The sequence below is a fragment of the Lepidothrix coronata genome, unplaced genomic scaffold (assembly GCF_001604755.1).
Source record: "Lepidothrix coronata isolate B3197 unplaced genomic scaffold, Lepidothrix_coronata-1.0 Scaffold175, whole genome shotgun sequence".
Taxonomy (NCBI): domain Eukaryota; kingdom Metazoa; phylum Chordata; class Aves; order Passeriformes; family Pipridae; genus Lepidothrix; species Lepidothrix coronata.
Genome location: NW_016690355.1, coordinates 146391 through 157411, shown reverse-complemented (window position 1 = coordinate 157411; position 11021 = coordinate 146391). Strand labels below are relative to the sequence as shown.

At 39.6% G+C, this 11021-nt stretch overlaps 1 protein-coding gene across 4 annotated transcripts in view; it reads right to left on the bottom strand.

Moving 5' to 3' along the window:
* The window catches only part of THSD7B (thrombospondin type 1 domain containing 7B), a 316304-nt gene that overhangs the window by 175488 nt on the left and 129795 nt on the right, over positions 1–11021 (bottom strand). For all 4 annotated transcript variants that reach the window (XM_017830217.1, XM_017830220.1, XM_017830218.1 and 1 more), the window contains 2 exons: positions 3873–4028; positions 1987–2184 (listed from right to left, as the gene is read on the bottom strand). In XM_017830217.1, the coding sequence (XP_017685706.1) occupies positions 1987–2184; positions 3873–4028 (354 nt within the window). The remainder of the gene's footprint in view (positions 1–1986; positions 2185–3872; positions 4029–11021) is intronic.

Genomic DNA, 11021 nt, shown 5'->3' with positions numbered 1-11021 from the left:
CATGTGTACAATAGTAAGCATGAGCATAGGCCTTATGCTATTTTACCTGTAATTGATACATTGTGTTTCACATGACTCCCTCCTGGCCTCCTACTACCAACTAACCAGCTATTCCAGGTAAAACACATTATGCCAGTCTGACACTTACTCCAGCTTTTAGCTAAAAAGAGAGACTACTTCTTGCAAAGGAAATTTACCTAAGAGAATATTACAGAAGGAAATAAAGTTATGAACAAAGCAACTAATGTTACTGGATTCAGGGAAGAAGAAACAATTTGATTTTTTTTTTTGAACTTCTACTTTAAGGACTCTTCCAGACCTCTCCTACACAACCAAAAATTCAGAAAGGCTTAAAAGTACTATTAAGCAGTGCTTCTAACCTGCCTAGTGATACGGATACTTCCTTGTGAAACCTTCTCAGTTATAACTGGATACTGATCACGTCTAGTGACAATGTTTGTCCTGAGGTGGCAAGGTGGGAAGAATGTTTATTTTGTAACTAGAATATGCACAGAGTAATTGAAATTAAAAGGGTACTGTGAGATGTCCAATACCTTGTTGAACAACTGAGTGAAGAAGAGGCACTTCAAAGGCCTGGCTTCTGTAGGATCATAGCCACAGAGAACAGTTTGATCAGAGATCAAGGAGCATCTGCCCAGGAACGTGCTCTCCTTCCCAGCCACAAGTTGGTGCATAGACATGGATGTTGGCACAGTTCTAACAGTGTGAATTACATGGTGCTCCTTAGCAATACCATCCATCTGCACACTTCACTACAGGCCTGGACCTACAGTTACGATCACAGATCAGCAGAAACCACTCAGACAAAATCCACAGTCAGCTCTTTGCTCCCCACTATATTCTGGCTGTGTCATTTTATAACAGTTGAAGATTTCTTTTTCTCCCCCATTCTCAAAAATTTACAAGAAACCCACACAGATTTAAATGTATTTCAGGAGAATCTGTGCTCTTCAGACAAAGCAGCCATCATTTCTTTCTGTCAGGTTCTAATGCCTCGTGAAGGACACACTATTTTAACCACTTGCCAATTAACCCCTCCTGTTACCAACTTCAAACTGTTTCCTGTGATCGGTCTCAGCACCATGTAAAAGAACAATTCTCCATTTCAGACATAATATCAGGCTCTAAAGTTGCACAATTTTGCCACTTTTGAGATGATAGTACAGTCTTGCTGCGACTAAGGACTGCAAAATCGTGCTCCAAGTAATTGAATCTAAAGATCTGACAACACTGACCTTATCAAGGAATGAAACCTTTGGCTGAGGTTCAAACCAAACACAAGAAATAACATCTTGCTGGTTGTTTGTAAACGTCATATAAAAATGTACTTATTCATTATTAGCAACTTGTACACTGAACACTCTGCAGGTCTCCAACTGCAGGTCTCAAACTGCTGCCAAGTGAAGGATTACTTGGTACAATCATTTCAGTGACATCTTAGTCCTGTATTAATTTTGGCAGCGCAACCAAGCATCCCTTCTCATGACTGTAACAGGGTTATCACAAGATAAACATTCAGACCACACACTGAGGATAGAAGGAATAGAAGAAATAGAGGATAGAAGAAATGCTAAGGGCTGGGTTAAGATTTTGAACGCCCATAGTGCTGCTGACCCGAGTGACAGCCTCAGTTTAGTACAAGATGAGCAAGAGGGAGGATTCTAGGCAGAACCAGGACACTGGTATCCCACTTTTGTGGTGATAAGGCCAGGAATGACAGCACATGACCTGCACTGGTGAGTCATCTCCCTTAGGATAAAATAGAAGAGGAAGCTCCAGGCAAAATCCCAAGTCCTATCAGCACCAGGCTCTCATGAGCAACACAGCCAACTCAAAAAGCTCAAACTTCCATGAAAATTCAGTACTGAGATACTTTAAATACTCGCAAATGTCTTCAGCAAAATGTCATTTTAGAAGCAGACACAAAAAACCACAAATGGCTTTTGAGACCATACCACTGCTCACCTTTCCTGCTCTTGCAGATGGCGTTCAGGATGCGGTGTCCAGGCCCACATTTCCCATGGTCAGTCACACATTCTCCTTCTGAAACGACCCACTCGTAGCACAGAGGGTCTTCACAAGGAATAGACTCCACTAAATGGGGACAGCCCGCCAGGGTGCCCACTGGATCCACAATCACTTGCCTTTGTCTCATCCTAAAGCCTGGAAAAAGCGGAACCAAATTAAGTGGACAACAGCAAAAATATTTATACAGTCACGTAGCAGGAATAGGACTATACAGGGCACCTGGAACAGGGGGATAAACAAGAGTACAACATTTACAAACTGGATTGGCTGGGATGGCACTCAGCTGCATGTGCCCACTTGGCTGTATGTGCCCACAGCTCAGCCATGCAAAATCTGAGTGTGTAAAAGAATTCCAGCAACCCACATTTTTCACATTTCTTTTTCCCTTTTATCAACATCAGATAGAAATACACATGTCAAAATACTGAAATTTAGCAGTGATGCATACATTAATGCAATAGCAGCATTAATATAAAAAGAGAGGAACAGTTAAGGAACTGAAGATATAAAGGACATCTATACTCTGCCTGGGGATCTACTAACAAAAAGATTTGTTTTGAGACACAGCAGAGCAGTTTACTAAGAAATTAGTATTCTGCTTTATGAAGGTGTAAGGTTTTCTGATACATAATGCATATCAGACCTCTTTGAAATGACATCCTATTAAACTGGAAGATTCAAATGTAAAGTGGAAGAAAAAGGTTACAGAAATAATCATAGAATTGATTACATAATCTACCTCCTCTGAATAAAGCCAAAAGTCATGTTGCTACATAAAATGCAGAACTAATACACAAGTATCTTTCAGCATGTCCTGTTATGTAGATGACACAGAATTCTGAGAAAAAGGAAGAAAAAATATATGGTGGTCTTTCCTCCAACAGTCTCAGAGCAGGGGCAAATATACAGCCTTAGTAGAGGCCACATGGAAATGTTCTGCCCATGAAACAGAAAAGGAAATTAAAAATAAAACATTCCAAAGAACATAAAAGATCAAACTTTCACAGTTCTCAAATAACCAAAAAGAAATTATTCAAAACTATTCAAACATGAAATGCTTTTGCAAGTATTTATATTTGAATATTCATTTTTTATTATTTCTCTTTTAATTTGAAAAGTTTTGATCAGTTCAAATCATTTCACAAACTTAGGCAGTTTTCAGAAAAGTGTAATATCCAAACAATAATATCCACTCCCTGACATGGACTCCAACAGTCATCTTTCCAACTCAGAGCCTTAGGAAAGGCTCTGCAAGGAATCCCAACATGTTGCAGCAACAAACATGTGCAGCAGTCAATTAAAATCCAGGAGAGGTTAAATTATATTTGTATATCCTTCTTCAGGAATTTAAACCAAACCCAGGAGAAGAGAACAACCTCTTGTGTCAGGCAGACTGCTGATTTCAGGGCTGTGGGATGCACCTTAGTCCTGACACGTTCCAGCCAGCTGCATTGCCCTGGAATCCGGGCATGCAGCAGGACTTCCAAGGGGAATCAGAGAGGAGCAGCCTGGCTGCTGCTAGCCCAAGAAATCCTCCTTTCTTACAAGTGCAGTGCAGGATAAAGGAATCTGAATCAGCTTGAAAAATTCTTATCTTTTTTTTATTTCTCACACGAATAACTGCAAAAAGCTTTTAAAGGTCACATTCCACTACACACACCTAAGAGCTTCATCCTATGTTCGATTAATTTTTAAAAGGAAAACACATTAAGCTCCCGATGTAGAATTTGACACCGCTGCCTTTGCAATGTTATTGCAATATTCTGTGGCCTGCCTTAGACCCCCTCAATGCTGCCCAAGGAACAGAGAAGGGCTGCCCTCACCTCTGGCTCCGTGGCGGTGCTGGCAGTTCTCGTGCAGGCAGGGACCCCACGCCGACCACAGGGACACCACGCACTCGGCCGGGCACGGCAGGTGACACACCTGGGAGCTGGAGGGAGCAGGACCCTGGCACAGCTTCCCATCTACTGGTCTAGCAACTAAGAGATAAAAGAAAAAAAAGGAAATCAAGGCTGCGACTTCGCCCTGACAGCGCTCCAGGAGTTTACTGCTGACCTTTGTTTTCCAAAGTGCACCAAAATCCAGTGGTTTTTTTCAGGGTCTTATCTCCCTGAGCAAAAAGTTAATCCTGTGTTCAGCAAGGCACGTAGAAGTTTTATCTAAATTGTCCGTACTCAGCAAGCCAATTAAGACTATGCTTAGTGGTAAACAGGAGCTTTAAATCTAAATTCAGTGCTGATTTTTGACAATGCTGGAGCAATAAACTGGAATCTAATCCCTGCATTTATGGCCTCTTTGTACCAGACTGGATAGAAAGACATCTAAGAAGGAAATCCAAAAAGTTCATGTTGCAATTGGGAGCCAGGCAGAGGCAGGTGACTACAACCCAAGCACGGGGGAATCTCCCCAGCCCCGTCCCCTTCAGGGGCACTGCCACCTCTGGATTATGGATGAAGGGTCCATACTTTTGAATTTCGTTCATCTACTTCCAATAAAATTGAGCAGAGATCTCGATTTCTTCTATGCAGACACATGCAGGAAGCATCTTTCATGCCTGGGAGGTGAGACATTTACTGGAGTTGCCAGGCATGAATCTCCAATCCTCTTTACCCCAGAAATGAGCTGACTCCAAATTCTGCCAAGGACCAGTTTACTTGATACCAACAATAAATTTGGAAATTTTACTCCCTTTGTATTTCCATTTAACATTAGAGATTTCTAGTTTCAATTAACTTCCCTCGCCTTTTTATTTGGGGCAGAGGAAGGAAGGAAAAGAACAGGAAAGACTCTTCAATCTATCTTCTGAGTCATTATATGATATTGCATTTTAATTACATTATGGGCTGAATTTGGCTGTCTCTTTAGATAAATCAATATCAAAGAAGTCTTTCAAAAGGCTTGTTTGAGTTTACTCTGCCATGGTATTACCAAGACTTCATTAATTTTTATAGCTACTGAGTTTGTTTTATCCTCATTTTTATTTTTAATGTCTGTTTTTCTTTGCTTCCATGCATGGAATTGATTTGAAAAGAATTTATAAAAACATGCTCAATATATGAGTAATCTTTTCTTTTTCTGATATTTTACCACTTTCTTTAAAATGAATAATTTGAAGAAAAACACAAGTTCTTTTTATTTTTTTTGAACACAAGACTTCAGTGCTCAAAATCCCCATACATTTTGATTTGCACATCCTGAAGCTGAGACTTCAGACAATATCAGTGCTTATGATTCCAGCTCATCAGAATAACAGGATTAAACAACAGTGTGATTTAATACTCAGCTGAAAGATAATATATTAGTAAAAAAGACCATTTTCTGAATGACTTCTGAGACACTGTAAGGCCTCTGACATGTTCATTTAGAGATTTGAACAAGGTGGCATAAATCCAATTCACCTGAATGCTCACACAGAGAGACCTTTTCTGGAGACCTTGCAAGAGAAGTGACAGACAGAATGAAATAAATATTAAGAGTTTTAAAGATAAGAGTATTTCTTTTACCAAGAAGTCTCATGCATGGCTTAACCTGCCTTTCAGCATCAAGCTTTGCAAAACTGTATCAGTTGTTGAGTTCACCAGAAGAAATGAAAGGAAATAAAACTGAGTGCAGATGGTCAACACAAGGAATGAAGTCCAGTCCTACTCTGCTCTAATTCAAGGTGTCGGTGCCAGGAATGGCTCTTTCCTCCTCACTGCTTTTTAGATTTCTATATTGAATTTAACTATTTAAACATGGAAGCCACTCTATAAAGTCAGATTGCTCTCCTGCCTTGAAAACCAACCAGTGCGCCCAAGGGTATTTTAAATTGATTTTGGATAAAAGAAAAACAAGAAAAATTGATCACAAAAAGTTAAAGGGCCTACCAGCCATCCCAGACTCATGGAAGTCTTCCTGTTCTGAAGGATTCTTCCTATTCTGAAGGAAATCCCTGCCTTCTTCTCCCTGCCAACCATCTCCTGCTCCTCCTCCTCCCTCGGGCTGATGCCCTATTTAATTCTAGCACTGGGAGTTCTTTTCCCAGGACCTACATCCTACCTGTCACTGCAGTAAGACTGCTTGATTACTCACTTCCTTAGGTAGTTCTTTATATTCCATAAAAGGTAAATCAGCAAATACCATTCTAATCAAATACACAAATACACTCTAAGTCTGTGCCAGCTTTTACTCACTCTACACTGACTACAACACCATGTATATGTATATACAACACCATCCTTTTCCAACACCAGACAGGTACAGAGAGCAAGTTTCCAACACGATGGCCAGAGTGACTGGATGGACCAGCAGAGTCCTCTTTAAAAGAATTTCATTCCTTTTTAGTCATTTGATTAAAATCTCTGATTTCCATCTGTTTTATTTCAAAGCTTGATGTGATTTTCTATTGCTATTCTTGCATACCCTAACAATTTTTTCTTTTTCTTTTTTTTTTTTTTATTTTAAACTAAGGATACAGTGGACTTTTTCTGTGAACCTTTTAAACACCAAAATCCTCCCACACTGCAGCCTCCAAATGGCACAGGTAGCCTGGCTGGTGATGTCCTGTTCAGGAAAAAAGCCTGACATTATGCCTATGATAAATGAACACAGTTGCTAGGAATGTCTTTAGGAATAGGCCAGCCTTCTGATTTTGTTCAGTAATTGACTCTGCAATGGCATTTTCCTACATTCATATATAAAAAGTGCTTTTTTTGTAATTATTTTCTTGGAACAATATCAGCCTTTTTTTGGGGGGGGGAAGGGGAAAGGCAGAAGCAAGGGAAGCGAAGAGTGGGAGGAGGAGGCAACATCTCTGATTCAAGTAGCAGCTTATTTATGACACTTGTTCTTACCTTTTAAAATCCTGTGTTCTTCCCAATCTATAGAACAAACTTGGAAAAGCAATCAAGTACTAATCTGGGAGCCTCTGAAACATTGCACATTTCTATAGCTGTTATATTGAATCTCTCCTTTATAAATGCGACTGCAGCTGTTCCCAGCACCAGTGTCTTGCCTCAAGTTGGAATTTTACTATTTGCTGTTATTTTCAGGTTATTGCTACCAGCAGGAGATAATAAATTGGGTTCTAAAGTGTCTTGTTTCCCTATATATTTTTACTGAGGTAATGATTTGGAGGAAGAGTGGAAGAGGAAATCAGCTCTGATATGATTATTTCCATAATGTAATTTTCAGCCAATAAATAAATTATCTTTGAATACAGTCATGTGGACAGATACTTGCAGGCACACATACCAACACTGTGTTAAAAGCAATGCTGACCAGACAGAGGGAGAAATGCATAGGATAGCATTTTGGATGCAGGGATTCCTGTCAAATACGGTTTTTCAACTCCTCAGGAGGTAAATAACTTTTTTTTTTCCTGGACCTTAACTACATTTCCCTTTTACAATGAAAACCCAAGTATTTTTGATATTAAAATCAAAATGAGACATTTCTAAATATCACTAACATATCTGGTATACACACAGAGGTACCAGGTCTGTCTCTTACATATTGGTGCAGCCGTATTTTAGGTAATATTCAATTCTGAAGGAAACAAATCCATATGTTTACCATTTCTTTTGGCAAAACTAACCCAAATTAATGATTTCCAGGGTACAAGAAAGGTACCAGAAAGGGATGGCGTATCCTTGTGAAAGTTCTTACCGCCTCTGCCAGGACTTGTAAACCAAAGACACCTGGATCAATACAAAGGGAAATTACTTGAGAAAATCACAAAGGAATGAGTTATGCTATAAAAACACCTTTGTGTGTAAAACACAATAGGGATAAACCCAGCACAACGTCTGTAAGCAATTTCTCTAACCTGAAAGACTTATAGCAAAACCAAAATATTACACAAGGGAGAAGTGGTGAGTGCAGTTTAAGCAGCCTGGAAATGGCACCAATCCCAGCCCATTGCATCCCTCCATTAAGGAGCCTAATGCACGCCATGCCTGATGGAAAGGGTTCCTTTAGGCTTTCAGGAAGAATCAATTAGTTTTGAAGTCACCAGGCACAAAGTTGAAGCCCTATTTTCAATTAAAACCTATTTAATAGACAAGGAACAACGTATGAATAGAAGGCTGATCACAGCATGAAAGAGGGTTAATAGTGGACTGCCAAGAGCAACAACAGTTTAATGTATTCCGGAACAATAAAGATCCTTACAATTTTATTAAAGTGACACAGGCAAAAAGTACCCCTGTATCCATATCCTCTGCTGTACAACAGGACTGTGATCCCAGCTGGAATACTGTATTGTTTTGCTGCAGCAGAATTTGTGGAGATTAACGGCAGAAACCACAGATCTGGCAAAAATTCAGAGTGAACGTGGGGCTTCCCACCAGCAGCCACATGACTGAGCAGACCAGAAGTGACAAGTCATTAAGAGTGTCCAGGAAAAACAGTGGAGGCAACAGGGATGCTGGGACGGCAGTGAAGGCAATGATGGGAAGGAAAAAAGGCTCTGCGGGATGTTTGAGCCTTTTGGCTGTTACCCAGGAAAGGCTGGAAATCACTGGGACAGACCACCAGAGAGGGTGAGAGAAGTCACAAGGAAAACAACGGAAAAAACCTAAGAAACAGTGAAGAAAACCCATGAAAATTTCATTTCATTTATCTCCAATGTCTTCTGTTCCAGGACAAGCCCAGCCACCATTGGCTCCGTTCTCTCTCCACAGTGTCCCAGTTTGTGGCGTCACCTCGTACATACAAATCTTTTTAATTTTCCATCTGACTCAGTGTTATTGTCTGAACACAATGCAGCTCCCTGGCCTCATAACAACAACAGGACAAAATTACGCAGAACAAACCATCACTGTTTTGAATAAAATGAATCCAGTTCCAGTGGCAGGAAATAATGACAAAAATACAGATGCAATTAAAATCTTAGCTTTCAAGGGTAAAAGCCTGAACCAAAACCTTGTATCTCACGTGAACTAACTAGGCTGCATATTATTTGCTAGATACCATGGCCAACTGTACAAATAAAAGTATTTATAAAAGTATAACTATTTCATGGTCATAACAAATAGCTCGTTGACAAAAAAAAAGGCCTATTCTTTATAAGGCACCTCTTAGAAGGCACACTTCTTTCACTGTCAAAGCCCTTTTATACATTATTCTCTTCATTTTAGTTTAATTAGTTTCAAGACATGAAAGAAGTGAAAATATTATACCTCTAAAAGACATTAGGGAAAATGTTTTTTTCCTTAATGGATTCAAACTAAAATTTTTGAAATACTCATTTAAACACTACTGTCAAGCACTGCAACGATCTGAATAAAATCATTTCCTCTGCTGCTTCTAAAGGGTTTCCCCCGAAGAAGCCAGCTGTTACATATTTATTTTTCCATTATGTGAGTTGTATCTCATAAATTCTGCTCAGCATTTGGTGAGCTTACAGATCAATAACTCGGCATCCCAGAATATAAATCTGATGCAGACTTCCCTGAATATATTTCACACTTCAGAGGTGTATTTCTCATCTTTTCAAGCCAGTGCGGTCATCCCAGTGACAAACAACTAGTTTGCTAGTTTGGGACTAGAGGGGTCCTTGGGGGGGTTGCTCTTCCACTTGAGAATGTGGTTTCTGGGATTCAGGTCAACTAAGCCCCAGGCTGGATGCTCCTATTGCTGGACCATGAGCCAGCAGAAGAAAGCTTTTTTCACACCACTGCTGACCATCAGTTCTCTCCCCCACCATGGTTCTAGTCAAGTTTTCTCATTACTAATATATTCTAACCTATTCTTTTTCAACTTCATAAACCAGACAAGGACAACAGGATTTAAACATCAAAGTTCTTAAATTCTAATTTCCGTAGAGTAAATTAATCTTCTCATTCCTGCAGCTTCACCAGCATAAATTTACAGCAACAAGAACAAGAACAAAAAAAAAAAAAAAAAAAACCAAACAAAAAGGAAAAAAAAAAAAAAAAGAAAAAAAAAGGTGTGCATTTAATACAGGGCTCGTATTCCTCACAGGGTTCATATTCACTCCAACAGTGCAGAACCTGCATCAACTCCTACGGGTAGCTTATCTCCATCAACACAGTCTTTTCCCAGTAAATATGCAGGATGGTAACAGCCATAAATGACAACAACTTGCACAACCAACTTCCAGTTTCTAAAGAGCTGGACCTGGTGGCTCACAAGACACCTGGCACCCAAGGGGATGGCGGCACACACAAATCGGATTCTTCGTTGGTATTTCTCTCTTCCCAAAACTACTTCCATAGTTTACTGAACAGATGCCACATGTACCAATTTGAAACACTAATCCCCCAGAAGACAAGCACTGGAAGATCATGATTCAGAGCAGAACAAAGAACTTGCAGGGGAAAAAAATGTGGTACCTTCATTAGGAAACAGTGTACAGAGCAAAGGAGGAAAACCAGAATATTTTAGAGCTAAAAAAGACAAAAGGGCAGAAAGAAAAAGATGAGGAAAAACAGAGAATAATACAAGATACGAATGAAAGGAGTTCTCAAATTAATCTCTGGGCAAACTCCAAAGAGGCACAATTTTCTGGAAAATAAAACACAGTGCCAAAACATCTCCCATATGGGAATCAAGAACAGTCTGAAAAGTTCACTCATCAGATAAGAAAGGAATAGATATTTTTGTCTATCAGCAGTAGGGAGAAAGCTCAATATTTTGAGGAAAACAAGAAAGTATAAAGGCCATAAAATCATCATTTTGAGAGTTGTATAAGTTGGAGTTAGATGAAAGTGGAGGGGAACAGTTTCGGTTTCAGACCATTTTGTGATTCTGTCAGTAAAGTGGCTTGTAAGACAAAACTACATAAGGGAATACACACAGGGATGGATCAGAAAGTAACCATTAGACCTGAAAAGGTACTTGAGTATTTTCCAAGTCCTTAACTCTAAACAGACTAAAGGAGGTTTTGCTGCTACAGCTGGTGAGACACAAATTTATAAAAAAAATCTGATTTAAGATGAACCAGGTGGAATTGCATCCTAAAAATAAAG